Raw genomic sequence first — 15,778 nt, 5'->3', positions numbered from 1 at the left:
CAACATCTCTCTCGCCATTAGCAGCTCTCTCAGCTTTAAATGGCTTCTCAATGACATTCAGACCGTCCCAATCCCTTCCCATTTCACCTTCTATCTACACACACACACACACACACACACACACACACACACACACACACACACACACACACACACACACACACACACACACACACACACACACACACACTCGAGGAGGTGGATGTTTGGTGTCATAATCACTGCAGTAATCACGGGGAGAGGAGGCGACGCTGATTGCAGCCGACTCTCAACGACCTCTGAGGAGCAGAGAGTGGACGCCTCTGGTTCAGTCAAGAGAGTCATCACCAGCTCACAAACACACACACACACACACACACACACACACACACACACACACACACACACACACACACACACACACACACACACACACGTAAGACATGAAATTGAACTGAAGCATTATAGACAAAAAGATAAAGAAAGATGAATAAATAAAATGAAAGGTGCGGGGGGGGGGGGGTCTTTTAAGTATCGGATCATTAAACAATTACAAAAACACAGGAACAGATATCATTTTAATAAATTAAATACAAAAGCATTAAATAATAACAGATCTTTGTTGAACACTATCAGAGGAAGGGGTTCTGGTTCTCCTCCTCATCGTGCTGGTTTCAGGACCCACCAGTAGGAGGCAGCAGCTGCTCATCTGCTCTGCAATGCATTGTGACATGTAGAGGGACACACACACTTTCACACACACACACACACACACACTTTCACACACACACACACACACACACACACACACACACACACACACACACACACACACACACACACACACACACACACACACACACACACACACACACACACACTTCCTAGTTTAGACAAAAACAACCTGTGACACACACATAAATCATTCAGCACTGAAACACACATCAGGCCAGGGTTCTTTACACACACACACACACACATGCACACACACACACACACACACACACACACACACACACACACACACACACACACACACACACACACACACACACACACACACACACACACACACACACACAGTCAGACACTTGTGCCCAAAGGGTCATACAATCCCTTTTAACAAATTGTACGGTACACTACACGTCTTGCCAAGTTGCCATAGATCCCACTACAAAACACACACACACACACACACACACACACACACACACACACACACACACACACACACACACACACACACACACACACACACAGTGCTTCTCTTGGGTTGTTGGCATGGTAACCGCTCAGGGGTGTCCAGCCTCTCCAAATTCCTTTAAATTTGTGTCCCCCGTTTTCTTCCCGTCCTCAGGACTCGTCCCCCTCCAGAGTTTAAAGGCTTTCTCTTCTCGAGCCGCGGGGTCTCTCTGCCCTCCTGCGGACAATGTGCCGGGACGACGTGCACACTTCCAACAACCAGTGGAAACAGTCAAGCACAGACGTACCGAACATGTCATTGCTCCTACGGCCACCGGAGGTCTTTGGACACATGCTGAAATATCTGTACTGTTCTGTATCTTCCCAGCACCGATCACAGCCGGGGGCCTGAAGCCTTTTCAACCTGCTAGTCAAAGGGAAGTCTCTCTCTCTCTCTCTGGAGGCCAAATAAAGTTTGCTGTAACGATATGAAACCTTCTGTTGCAGGACACTTTTAAACAAACACTGACCTTCCTCTGTGAAGCCGGCCGCTCCCTCTCAAGGTGAACGTGGTCCACAAATATTCCATCGATTTGTTTTGAGGGGAACGTTTCTACTTCCTCAAAGCAGTTTCTCTCGGCTCCACAGAGTTTCAGCTCTCATCATGCAGCCACAGGTCAATGGAAGAAGAGTCCTCACAGGCTGGAGGAACAGAGCAGCTCTGTCCACTCATTACTGATATTCTGCGATACAGTTTGAGGCTAAGACCAAACGATCACAGCTATTTGTTGATTTGGCCTTTTTAACGACGGCTGACGTTTGGTTCTTGCTAACAGAAGTTTTCTTTGCAGGTTTCCACATAAATGTACGGTTATTCCACTTCTACCATATTGAAGGACAGGTTGTGTGTGTGTGTGTGTGTGTGTGTGTGTGTGTGTGTGTGTGTGTGTGTGTGTGTGTGTGTGTGTGTGTGTGTGTGTGTGTGTGTGTGTGTGTGTGTGTGTGTGTGTGTGTGTGTGTGTGTGTGTGTGTGTGTGTGTGTGTGTGTGTGTGTGTGTGTGTGTGTGTGGGTGTGTGTGTGTGTGTGTGTGTGTGTGTGTGTGTGTGGGGGGGGGGGGGGGGGTGTGTGTGTGAGGAGGAGGACAATGCACACACTTGCCAAGGTTCCTCACTCTGTGGGACTCAAAGGTTTGGATGCTTCTGTCAATCAGATTTCAAACAACAGGCTTTTATAAAATATATGTAATATAGTTTTACGTGTTGAATATCTTTCATGTATTTTAAATATATTTAAATATATTATTTGATTTATTCATTTTTTTCGTTCATTTTGTCACTTGTTCTGTTTTCTGCTGCTGTTACATCACCGCCTTCATCTGTTTGACTCCATTTGAAACTGAGAGAAGCAACATGTCATTGTACACGAGTTCGATGCCAATACAGATATTTTGGTGATATTTCAACAATAGTTTAATCTTTATGTGATAAATACCATCAACGTTTATTAACTCTGAATTCTGAGAAACAACGACCGTTAAACGTCGCCCTTATCCTCTTCTGAATAAACCTTACTGAGCAGTTTACCTCTCAAGAGTTCATACATATAAATACTAAGTAATTATGTGTGTGTGTGTGTGTGTGTGTGTGTGTGTGTGTGTGTGTGTGTGTGTGTGTGTGTGTGTGTGTGTGTGTGTGTGTGTGTGTGTGTGTGTGTGTGAGAAAAGAAAAACCTGTGCTGTTTTTTTCTGTAATTACCGATGAATGAATTACTGTAAAGGTGATAACACAGTTTGTATCCACTAAGTTACAAACAGCCTTTTCTATAACTATTACTGTCGATATGACCACTGAGTCTTTGCAATTTCAGACACATACAGCGAATATTACTCAGAGCTTTTCATTCATGGTACCCAAATATCACCTGGTTATACAATTAAACAAACGAACTGCTTCTCTGAGGTGAAAGTGTTTATTTGAACCATTTTTTATTGTAGAAGTCCAGAAACATTGTTAAAGTCACCTTTAAAAGTATAAAAAAATGGTTTACCTGCAACAAACACAAGCTGACAGTTACAAAAGTTTATAGAAAAGATTAATGACAAAAATAACTATTCATCACAATTATGACCGCCGGCTGATTGTTCACAAAACACTATCGAAGTTTCTATTCCTAACATCACAAGGGCTCTACATCTCAGCGTTTCTAGAGAGCACAACAAACTCCGTACGAGAACTAAAGCTAGAGCTAAAATCACACAAACTCAAATGTAATCCGACCGGTTGATTTTCAGGTGGATTCACAGGAAAGGCTCAGTGAATCTGGGGGCACTTGGATAATCGTTGATTCAGATTGCCATGTTTTCAATTGTCATGCGACTACAACCTTGTAGATTCAAAGTTCATTCGTTGCACTAACATTATTTACTCTCGTTAACAAAGTGCGATTTCACGTCTAAATTAAGCTCAAAGTGACTAAAGTCTATTTTACAAATGAGCTGCCTGGAGTTTCCCGTACGATCAAACGTTCTAAAGGCTGATTTCAGATTGTGAACTCGCACCTCAAAGAGCGTTGCGATTCCCCCGTCAACCGTCAAAGAACCGGACGAAGAAGGAGCAGACGGAGTGCCAGCCCTCGCTGCAGTAGCTCTGCACAGGCGCCATGTCGTTCACCACCCCCTCCTCGTCATCAAACCCAGTCCAGTCCTCCTCCGTCATCATCTTCTTCTTGTCCTCCTCCTCCTCCTCCTCCTCCTCCTCCTTCTTCCTCCTCTTCCCGCCCTCTGAGCTCTTTGTGGCCGCCGGTCCGCCTCTCTTCTTGCCTCCTTTCCTTTCCTCCTCTCCACTTCGCTCGGCGATCTTCATGTGGGCTTCAGCCGGAGCCTTCTTGCAGGTTTTGGCCTTCAGGACCTTCTCTCCATCGCAGGCGTTCTGCCGCTTCTTCAGCTTCCCCACCAGCTGCTTCCAGTACTGGCTGGACTTCACCCCGTACGCCTGACAGAGGTCCGGTTTACCGGCGTAACGACACCAGTACCTGGAGGATGAGCAGACAAACTGAACGGTTACCAGCAAATCAGAAATGTAGTACAGAGCCCACGATTGAACGAGGTTAGACTGAGGGCAACTTCCTCTAGCATCTTCACCACCAGACTCTATAGAGTTATTAAACATATCAGATTTTGTTCCAGCCACTTCACTGCAACCGTAGAGGGTCCAGCCGGGGGAGACTTTAATGCTTCACTCACCTCAGCGGGTCTCCCAGTGTTTCCGTGCTGCAGTTCACCAGCAGGCTCACCAGGCCCTCTCCGGACGTCTGCCAGGTGCAGCTGTGGCCCTCCTTGGTGGTCAGCTCTCCGGAGCCGGGCACCGAGCGGTTCCTGGGTCTCTTGGCCGGCGGGGCCGTGGACGGAGGCTGGCGAGGTTTGTCGGGTTTCCCTTCACCCGCCTGCCGCTTGGCTTCAGTGAGGACGGGGAGGCAGAGGAGGAAGAGGACGAGGAAACTGCACGGCAGGACGCTCATGGTGGCTAAAGACACAGAAAAGAGAACATAGAGAAGAGAGCTGAATTAATGGGTGATTTAATATGGAAATTCAGTTTTAGCATATTCTAGATCTGATAAAGTGGAACATTGATCAGCTAAATCCTCAGTCTTTCTCAGGAGAGACCAAAAGCAGAGCTAAACGAGAGGGGATATTGGATGGGGTTGTCTGCTGGATGGGGGATAAGTCTGCATCACTCCTGATTAACCACCTGCACTTCCTAGGAATAGAGTAGACTTGCAGATGTGCATTTGGTTGTGAAGTTTTGTTTCTCTGCAGAAACCAAGCAGCTACAAAAGATCAGAAACCAAAAAAAAAACGAACAGAAAAAAAGAAACACCATTAAAGATTTCCCACACAATGAACCCAGAGTGGGGGTGTGAGTCTCTGTTGGCGGCTTATTGAAAATCAGCCAAGCATCAGACCCCCCCCCCACCCCCCAAGAAAAGACGGACTGGCCATGGAGCAGGAAGTTCATTATTAACTCCTCCAAAGAGCTCATGTTTCTATGTCTGTAAGCAGGAGAAAGTTACTTGCCCGATTTTCATGACATTTGGTGGAAAGGTGAAGCATGGGTAAAGAAAAAACTGGTATAAATGTGGAGCGAATAGGAATACTAGATAGACCATGGCCTTGGTGAATGTCTGCGCCCATAATCTACTTTTAGGACAACACTCTGTCATCTCAAACACAAAGTACTGATACAGTTTGACGGGAAAGGTCATTTTAAAAGCCACAAATGTGGAAAACATCCAAACCAAATCACTATTACATTAAATCTAGATCCTTTAAAGACACATTTATATCTTCCCTTCTCTCTGTATCTGGCACGACTGGTTTGCTATCACACTTCTGATATTGCAACTGAGTCAATGCATGAGTAGAACTGAATGTTGGACAGTCGTTGTCCTGAGCGTTTCCTGCAGTCTGCTCCTCAGGTTTGTGTTTACTGATTTGCAGTGCTAATTAAAGTGTGTGTTAATGATATAAATGTATTCATGTCCAGTGTGTGTCCTCAGGTAAGTGTTTAATCCCTCCTGAACTGTTAATGATGTCAAACGGGTTACATAATTAATCTCCCTGCTAATGGTCGTGTTTGTGCAGTGATGAGGTGGGAAATTAGAGCAGAAAGACATTATGCTCCGGAGCACGGCGCTGGGTTTACTTCAGTCAAAGCCTCGATAAATTAACAGGCTTTACAATTAGGCAATTTGTCTGCACCTTTAATCCAAAGTTGTCCGTCTCATGTCTTTGCAAAACTCTTAGACTGCTGTTGAACCTGCAGCGGATATACCAAGACTTTAACAACACAATACTACAGTACACATCATCCTTACTCCATACATCTTCTCTTCTCCTACCGTAGCTTCTTACCTGTAGGCTTAATTGGAATGATCCATTTATCTTATAGGGTTTATCTTAATGTCTGTGAATATACTATACATCTAGTTATATTGAGCAAACGTATATCTTAGTCAGTATGAAGTAACCTGACAGACTTCACTTCAGCCGTGTCATTTCGAACAATCGCTTAATTCAGAGGAACGTTCAAGAACTTCATAGAAACACCAGCGAAACCGTCCAATCATATAACCATTGTTTCCTTTCTGAGTAATTAGAAGACACACTGTCTAAGGAGTCAATAGAGGTTACCTAAGGATCTCTGACTGCCCAAGACTTTGTCAGATGAAGGATTCTGGTTTTTCTGGTTGTCCAGCAGTGCTCAGTCAGTAGGGGCTTGTACTGGGAATCGTAGGGTTGCCGGTTCAAGTCCTCAAACAGACTTGGAATATGGAAAGTGGACTGCTACTTGGAGAGGTCCCAGTTCACCTCCTAGGCCCTGCTGTGGTTCCCCTTGAGCAAGGCACCGGACACCTCAAATCCCCCCTCCCCATTGCTCCCCGGGCGCTGCACAATAGCTGCCCACTGCTCCTAGTTTCATCCTCCGATTCCATCTCTTGCAATTAAAATGTCCATCTAGAAGCATGTGTCTCTGTAAGGTTTCCAGAAGTTGCACAATCATTAGCTTTGGGGGGCGTAACACTGTCGCCCAGTTTTGATATGCCACAGTTAACACATGTATGTAGCATGTATTTAGCACACCATTTGGGAAAGAACATGGTAGAAACAGCAGCTGCAGACATCAACAACAAGCACTTAATTCTCCGGGAGGAACACCGGTAAAAAAGTCCAATTATATAACCATTGTTTCCATTCTGAGTAATCAGAAGACCCCCACTGTGTAAGGATTGAATCACTAGACAGGATGTAAGTGATCTGATATCTGTGACTGCTCAAGATTTAGCTAAATGACAGATTCAGTTTTTTTGTGCAATTAAAAAGCATCGACCTCAGAAGCTCCTTCCTCTTTAGGGTCAAATGCAGAATGTAATTTCCCCTCTGTGGGACCATTAAGGGTTCCTTGTTTCTTTCCTCAGGGATTCAGGAATCTATACAGTAATTTGGCTTATAGCGGACACAGCAGGGGGATCATTATTGGCTGAAAATTAATCTCATGAAGCCTTACAAGAAATACGTAGTTTGAAGGAGTCGGTGGAGACCAAAGCAGAGTAAAGGGAATTTTCCTCAGGTGCACAACACACTTCACTCCACTGGCATAAGGGTCATACATGTTGGGGGTATGTTATCAGAAATGAATGGATGCATGTAATAGCAAATCAGAAATGGGAATTTTAAGTTTCCACAGAATATGAAGTGATTTTGTCTGAAATAACACATTTCTGAGGTGATAGTCAGGACTCCAAGCAAACAGATTTGAGGCACCACAGCAGTTCACTTGCCAAGAGCATAGAAAGTCCATTTTAGACGGTGTTACTTAAAAATCCACAAACACACTCGGCATTACACACTTAAAACACGTCAATTAATCAAGTTACTGTCTCTTTCTCAAAGTATCCAGAAAGTTATTCAGCTTTTCGGCGACACAGCAGTATCGGCCATGAGAGTCAGATAATTAATCTCATGCATCCCTACTCATAATATGTAGTGTTAACAGGAGTTGGTGGAAATCAAAGCAGAGTTAAAAGAGGACAAAAGGTGCAGAAAACACTCCACTTAGCGGGGTTATATATATGTGTTGGAGGTATGTTACGAGACAATAAGAAATGTGAATTTTAGGTGGAATATTGTGTCCAAAGTGATCAGATAAAGACATTTCTGAGGAGGTTTGAAGAGATTGAGATGGAGAATCAACAGCAAACTGCACGAGAGAAAGAAAGTCCACTGTCGACTGATCAAAACCCTTGGTATTCAGCACGCGTTCAACATTATAGAGTCAGCTCTTCCTCTGAAATTGTACTTTTTGTTCAGGTTCTCCCTTCACAAGGTCACGTTCTTGAAGAAAACACACAAACAAAACTAAAACCGCTCCCTTTGTCAGTTTCAGTCAGATTTCCCCTGCAGCATCTGAACAGGAGTTCCTTGGAGATGAAAAACAAAGACACACCAAAACAAAAATAATCCCCCGACCAAGCGCAATCCCCCACCCCCCCTCCGAACACACCCTTCATCAATAAGTCATGAAACTAAAAAACAACCCAAGTGTTTCTCTCTTTGTCGTCTCTGATATCTCTCAGGGTCGGGAAGGAGAAGCAGAAAGTGTTGGGTTAGTTTGAGTGTGAGACCGGTGCTCTTACCATGTGACGCTCCACGGATCTGAGACGCTGTGGGAATGTGGGGAGAAAACCCTCGGATAAAAGAGGGGAGAAGACCAGGATAAAGGAAGGGGAGGAGAGGGGAGGAGAGGGGTGCAGGGAGCGAGGAGGACCAAGAACTGCCCTCCCAAAAAACCAAGAAACCCTCCCACTGTGTGTGTGTGTGTGTGTGTGTGTGTGTGTGTGTGTGTGTGTGTGTGTGTGTGTGTGTGTGTGTGTGGGGGGGGGGTGTGTGTGTGAGGAGGAGGACAATGCACACACTTGCCAAGGTTCCTCACTCTGTGGGACTCAAAGGTTTGGATGCTTCTGTCAATCAGATTTCAAACAACAGGCTTTTATAAAATATATGTAATATAGTTTTACGTGTTGAATATCTTTCATATATTTAAATATATTATTTGATTTATTCATTTTTTTCCGTTCATTTTGTCACTTGTTCTGTTTTCTGCTGCTGTTACATCACCGCCTTCATCTGTTTGACTCCATTTGAAACTGCACAGAGAGAAGCAACATGTCATTGTACACGAGTTCGATGCCAATACAGATATTTTGGGTGATATTTCAACAATAGTTTAATCTTTATGTGATAAATACCATCAACGTTTATTAACTCTGAATTCTGAGAAACAGCGACCGTTAAACGTCGCCCTTATCCTCTTCTGAATAAACCTTACTGAGCAGCTTACCTCTCAAGAGTTCATACATATAAATACTAAGTAATTGAACAATAAAATCCCTGTTATCTGTGCATACTAAACACGCTTTATGGTCCTAAAGATGAACCAAATGTTCATACAGTTTGTATTTCTTGTTTCTTTTTGACTATAGTTATAAAGTCGTTACTTTATTTGTTAAAAGTTTAAATATTTAAATATTTAATTGCCTAAAAACTCCACAAGTGCGTGTAAAATGAAGGGGAAAAGTGCAAGTTTTTAGACATCCAGACAAAGGATGTAGTGTATATATGTGGAAAAGGAATATGTTTTGGTGTAAAGCAGCTCCGAGCAACATGCTGAACGGCTGCGCTGACTCTGGTATATATGGAGCAGCTCTACAGACTCTGAGCAAACCAACACTGACTGTGTCTGAATCTGAAAGTGCGATGAGCTCCAGCAGATCTACAGCAGCCTTCACAAAACATACAGTATAAACAAAACTCTGCAGAGCGTCTCATTTGCATCCCTCCCCAGAAACAATCCATAATGCATGAAGTGTCTCCTGATGTGCCGCATCAGAAGTCACTTCTTCTCTGAGCCTGTCTCTGCAGCTGCACTCCTGCCGGTAAGTAGCTGGGCCCTCTGATGAGATGAATGAGGAGAATCTTCAGCAGGACAAAGAGTCGTGCAGGAATCTGGGTCACAGCTTAACCCCCCGCCGACTCCTGTCATGGCCTGCCGGCTCCTTCTCATGCAGCTCAGGGTCTATGGAGATGAGGGTCTTTCTCCACGCTCGCTGCCAGAGAGCTGCCTGGCGAGGGGAGGAAGTCGAGAGGAGCAGCCAGCGCCGGTAAACATGTTGTTCCAGCCCGTCGGGAGCAATCAGAAACACATATGTCAGCGAGTGTCGTCCATACAGGAGCGTCATTTACTCCAGTTTCTGTCAAAGGAGAGCAGTGATGTGAGGGTGTAAGAGTCCTGGAGAAATGAAGAGTACAACTGAGAGGATTTTAATCTGATCTCAGTTTCAAAACTTCTCTTTTACAGCAGAGAAACTTTTCATTGCGTTTCCCTGTGTTACCTCCAGAGGACTCTTTAAAGTAGAGACACTACATACTGATATACACCTGAACATCAGAAGGAGAGGACTCTTTAAAGTAGAGGCACTACATACTGATATACACCTGAACATCAGCAGGAGAGGACTCTTTAAAGTAGAGACTCTACATACTGATATACACCTGAACATCAGCAGGAGAGGACTCTTTAAAGTAGAGACACTACATACTGATATACACCTGAACATCAGCAGGAGAGGACTCTTTAAAGTAGAGACTCTACATACTGATATACACCTGAACATCAGCAGGAGAGGACTCTTTAAAGTAGAGACGCTACATACTGATATACACCTGAACATCAGCAGGAGAGGACTCTTTAAAGTAGAGATGCTACATACTGATATACACCTGAACATCAGCAGGAGAGGACTCTTTAAAGTAGAGACACTACATACTGATATACACCTGAACATCAGCAGGAGAGGACTCTTTAAAGTAGAGACTACATACTGATATACACCTGAACATCAGCAGGAGAGGACTCTTTAAAGTAGAGACACTACATACTGATATACACCTGAACATCAGCAGGAGAGGACTCTTTAAAGTAGAGACTACATACTGATATACACCTGAACATCAGCAGGAGAGGACTCTTTAAAGTAGAGACTCTACATACTGATATACACCTGAACATCAGCAGGAGAGGACTCTTTAAAGTAGAGACACTACATACTGATATACACCTGAACATCAGCAGGAGAGGACTCTTTAAAGTAGAGACACTACATACTGATATACACCTGAACATCAGCAGGAGAGGACTCTTTAAAGTAGAGACACTACATACTGATATACACCTGAACATCAGCAGGAGAGGACTCTTTAAAGTAGAGACTACATACTGATATACACCTGAACATCAGCAGGAGAGGACTCTTTAAAGTAGAGACACTACATACTGATATACACCTGAACATCAGCAGGAGAGGACTCTTTAAAGTAGAGACACTACATACTGATATACACCTGAACATCAGCAGGAGAGGACTCTTTAAAGTAGAGACACTACATACTGATATACACCTGAACTTCAGCAGGAGAGGACTCTTTAAAGTAGAGACTCTACATACTGATATACACCTGAACATCAGCAGGAGAGGACTCTTTAAAGTAGAGACACTACATACTGATATACACCTGAACTTCAGCAGGAGAGGACTCTTTAACGTGGAGACTTTTTAAGTTTCCCTCCCAACCGTGCATGTAGAAAATACAAACGTCACATAAGAGCAAAATATTTTTTTCCCCTGAGTGTTCTTGTACAACACACACACACACACACACACACACACACACACACACACACACACACACACACACACACACACACACACACACACACACACACACACACACACATACACAGTCCCAGCAGGGAGCAGCATGGGTCAGATGCTCCATAGTTCGGGTCTCTAAGACCCCCCATGTTGGACGCTGGCTGTCTGCCGTTGAGGTCCCGGCTCAGCGAGGGTCTGGCAGCTCTCTGCTGGAGCCCAGCGAGGCTTTTATCCCCCTCAGCTTCTCTCCACCGTCTTCATTCCATCTTCCTCTCCCTCTGTGGTCATTGTGCGCTCTCACCTCGATGAAGCAAACATATTTCTCTTTCAGACTTCAAGAAACTCAGAGAAACACACTCGTAGTCTGGCAGTTTAAAAATGTGACACCGCGGTCTTTTGCTCGGGCTGTTTCTTTAAAGTAAGGTGAACCCAAAACTTCTCTGTAAAAGTTTAGATGCATCCACAGGGATAAGACTTCCAAGTTGTCAATTGCTAGAGAGGTGCAGGGATGAGGAATATCTGTGTTGGACCCGAAAGCAGCATCTCCCTATGATGTAGGATTATTGCAAAATAAATGTTAATGCTAATGCTAATGTTGGGCTATAAAGGAACTACAGCACGGTCACATGACCTCACGTCCCCACCGCTAAGCTAAAGGCGGCTAATGTTGGGCTATAGAGGAACTAAAGCACGGTCACATGACTTCACGTCCCCACCGCTAAGCTAAAGGAGGCTAATGTTGGGCTATAGAGGAACTACAGCACGGTCACATGACCTCACGTCCCCACCGCTAAGCTAAAGGCGGCTAATGTTGGGCTATAAAGGAACTACAGCACGGTCACATGACCTCACGTCCCCACCGCTAAGCTAAAGGCGGCTAATGTTGGGCTATAGAGGAACTACAGCACGGTCACATGACTTCACGTCCACACCGCTAAGCTAAAGGCGGCTAATGTTGGGCTATAGAGGAACTACAGCACGGTCACATGACCTCACATCCCCACCGCTAAGCTAAAGGCGGCTAATGTTGGGCTATAGAGGAACTACAGCACGGTCACATGACTTCACGTCCCCACCGCTAAGCTAAAGGAGGCTAATGTTGGGCTATAGAGGAACTACAGCACGGTCACATGACCTCACGTCCCCACCGCTAAGCTAAAGGCGGCTAATGTTGGGCTATAAAGGAACTACAGCACGGTCACATGACCTCACGTCCCCACCGCTAAGCTAAAGGCGGCTAATGTTGGGCTATAGAGGAACTACAGCACGGTCACATGACCTCACGTCCCCACCGCTAAGCTAAAGGCGGCTAATGTTGGGCTATAAAGGAACTACAGCACGGTCACATGACTTCACGTCGCCACCGCTAAGCTAAAGGAGGCTAATGTTGGGCTATAAAGGAACTACAGCACGGTCACATGACTTCACGTCGCCACCGCTAAGCTAAAGGAGGCTAATGTTGGGCTATAGAGGAACTACAGCACGGTCACATGACTTCACGTCACCACCGCTAAGCTAAAGGCGGCTAATCATGTTTTATAAGAAGGAGAGGAGTGATATAGTCTGGAAGCTTTATTACCAGACATAAAAAAATAACTGTCTGTACTGTTTCAAAAACAAAGCAATAAGTATGATTTATTTAGAGCTGTATGAAGAATCAAACATCTTGTAATGTCTTCTCTCTTCAAGATGATTTCATCAATGGAAATAAATCACTGTCTGTTCTATTGAAAAAAACATATTGCTGTTTAAATGTGTAGCTGCATGCAGACTCCTGAGTGTGTCTCTGCTGCTCTCTGCTGGGAGACGGACAAAATTACAGAACAGCTATATTAATAAATCCAGAGGGATCTCAGTATGTAGTGTCTCTACTTTAAAGAGTCCTCTCCTGCTGATGTTCAGGTGTATATCAGTATGTAGCGTCTCTACTTTAAAGAGTCCTCTCCTGCTGATGTTCAGGTGTATATCAGTATGTAGTGTCTCTACTTTAAAGAGTCCTCTCCTGCTGATGTTCAGGTGTATATCAGTATGTAGTGTCTCTACTTTAAAGAGTCCTCTCCTGCTGATGTTCAGGTGTATATCAGTATGTAGCGTCTCTACTTTAAAGAGTCCTCTCCTGCTGATGTTCAGGTGTATATCAGTATGTAGAGTCTCTACTTTAAAGAGTCCTCTCCTGCTGATGTTCAGATGTATATCAGTATGTAGAGTCTCTACTTTAAAGAGTTCTCTCCTGCTGATGTTCAGGTGTATATCAGTATGTAATGTCTCTACTTTAAAGAGTCCTCTCCTGCTGATGTTCAGGTGTATATCAGTATGTAATGTCTCTACTTTAAAGAGTCCTCTCCTGCTGATGTTCAGGTGTATATCAGTATGTAGAGTCTCTACTTCAAAGAGTCCTCTCCTGCTGATGTTCAGGTGTATATCAGTATGTAGTGTCTCTACTTTAAAGAGTTCTCTCCTGCTGATGTTCAGGTGTATATCAGTATGTAGTGTCTCTACTTTAAAGAGTCCTCTCCTGCTGATGTTCAGGTGTATATCAGTATGTAGAGTCTCTACTTTAAAGAGTCCTCTCCTGCTGATGTTCAGGTGTATATCAGTATGTAGTGTCTCTACTTTAAAGAGTCCTCTCCTGCTGATGTTCAGGTGTATATCAGTATGTAGTGTCTCTACTTTAAAGAGTCCTCTCCTGCTGATGTTCAGGTGTATATCAGTATGTAGTGTCTCTACTTTAAAGAGTCCTCTCCTGCTGATGTTCAGGTGTTTATCAGTATGTAGAGTCTCTACTTTAAAGAGTCCTCTCCTGCTGATGTTCAGGTGTATATCAGTATGTAGTGTCTCTACTTTAAAGAGTCCTCTCCTGCTGATGTTCAGGTGTATATCAGTATGTAGTGTCTCTACTTTAAAGAGTCCTCTCCTGCTGATGTTCAGGTGTATATCAGTATGTAGAGTCTCTACTTTAAAGAATCCTCTCCTGCTGATGTTCAGGTGTATATCAGTATGTAGTGTCTCTACTTTAAAGAGTTCTCTCCTGCTGATGTTCAGGTGTATATATCAGTATGTAGTGTCTCTACTTTAAAGAGTTCTCTCCTGCTGATGTTCAGGTGTATATCAGTATGTAGTGTCTCTACTTTAAAGAGTCCTCTCCTGCTGATGTTCAGGTGTATATCAGTATGTAGAGTCTCTACTTTAAAGAGTCCTCTCCTGCTGATGTTCAGGTGTTTATCAGTATGTAGAGTCTCTACTTTAAAGAGTCCTCTCCTGCTGATGTTCAGGTGTATATCAGTATGTAGTGTCTCTACTTTAAAGAGTCCTCTCCTGCTGATGTTCAGGTGTATATCAGTATGTAGTGTCTCTACTTTAAAGAGTCCTCTCCTGCTGATGTTCAGGTGTATATCAGTATGTAGAGTCTCTACTTTAAAGAATCCTCTCCTGCTGATGTTCAGGTGTATATCAGTATGTAATGTCTCTACTTTAAAGAGTCCTCTCCTGCTGATGTTCAGGTGTATATCAGTATGTAGTGTCTCTACTTTAAAGAGTCCTCTCCTGCTGATGTTCAGGTGTATATCAGTATGTAGTGTCTCTACTTTAAAGAGTCCTCTCCTGCTGATGTTCAGGTGTATATCAGTATGTAGTGTCTCTACTTTAAAGAGTCCTCTCCTGCTGATGTTCAGGTGTATATCAGTATGTAGTGTCTCTACTTTAAAGAGTCCTCTCCTGCTGATGTTCAGGTGTATATCAGTATGTAGAGTCTCTACTTTAAAGAGTCCTCTCCTGCTGATGTTCAGGTGTATATCAGTAGTTCTTTCCTTCACCACTAGAGGTCCCTGATGTATCACTGGAGGAAAAACCAAACGTGGATGAGAGCAAGAGATGCATCCAGGTGCATTCAATACTGGCTTTGTGGCTCAGCTTGTGAACATGTATTTGAAACACTAAAGTCTTTGTGTTTGTTTGCAAAAATACTTGTATTTATCATGAGGTAAAAAGAAGTAAAAATGAAGGAAGTCCAGGCCAGTCACTCAGAGACAGTGCATGAATAAAACTGAGAAACAACACACCCAAAAACGTCATCTAAGGACGACTGAGAGCTGTGGTGTTTGGCAGCAAAACAACGGAGACACTAAGAGCTTCAGCTCCTCCAAACATCCTTTTATAGGGTAATTAGAGCAGATCTGCAACACCTGAGCAAAGAGGAGGGATCAGAAGAAGGAGGAGGTGTAATCAGGCTGGGGATTACATGTCCTAATCAGCACAGAAAAAGGGATTCAGATTAATGTTACATCTCTAAACGCTGTGGATTAACAGCAGGACTACAGTGTTAGTAAAACCCTTTAGTGTTTGTAGTAAAGG

At 43.9% G+C, this 15,778-nt stretch overlaps 1 protein-coding gene across 1 annotated transcript; it reads right to left on the bottom strand.

Moving 5' to 3' along the window:
- Positions 1-3,111: 3,111 nt before the first annotated feature.
- Positions 3,112-8,475, bottom strand: fgfbp3 (fibroblast growth factor binding protein 3). The gene is made up of 3 exons (XM_063874259.1): positions 8,354-8,475; positions 4,404-4,683; positions 3,112-4,192 (listed from the first exon to the last, which is right to left on the bottom strand). Exons 2-3 carry the CDS (start codon positions 4,676-4,678, stop codon positions 3,745-3,747), a joined length of 723 nt encoding a protein of 240 aa, XP_063730329.1. The 5' UTR covers positions 4,679-4,683; positions 8,354-8,475; the 3' UTR covers positions 3,112-3,744.
- Between the last annotated feature and the right edge of the window lie 7,303 nt (positions 8,476-15,778).

Source organism: Eleginops maclovinus, chromosome 22, assembly GCF_036324505.1.
Source record: "Eleginops maclovinus isolate JMC-PN-2008 ecotype Puerto Natales chromosome 22, JC_Emac_rtc_rv5, whole genome shotgun sequence".
Taxonomy (NCBI): Eukaryota; Metazoa; Chordata; class Actinopteri; order Perciformes; family Eleginopidae; genus Eleginops; species Eleginops maclovinus.
Note: the sequence above shows the minus strand (reverse complement) of the source record. Positions and strands in the feature narration are given on the sequence as shown.

Excerpts from the sequence above, each read along its gene's own strand:
- fgfbp3 (XM_063874259.1), bottom strand. The coding sequence starts at position 4,678 with ATGAGCGTCCTGCCGTGCAGTTTCCTCGTCCTCTTCCTCCTCTGCCTC. Across the intron at positions 4,193-4,403 it reads ACACTGGGAGACCCGCTGAG|GTACTGGTGTCGTTACGCCG; the intron begins GTGAGTGAAGCA and ends CTCATCCTCCAG.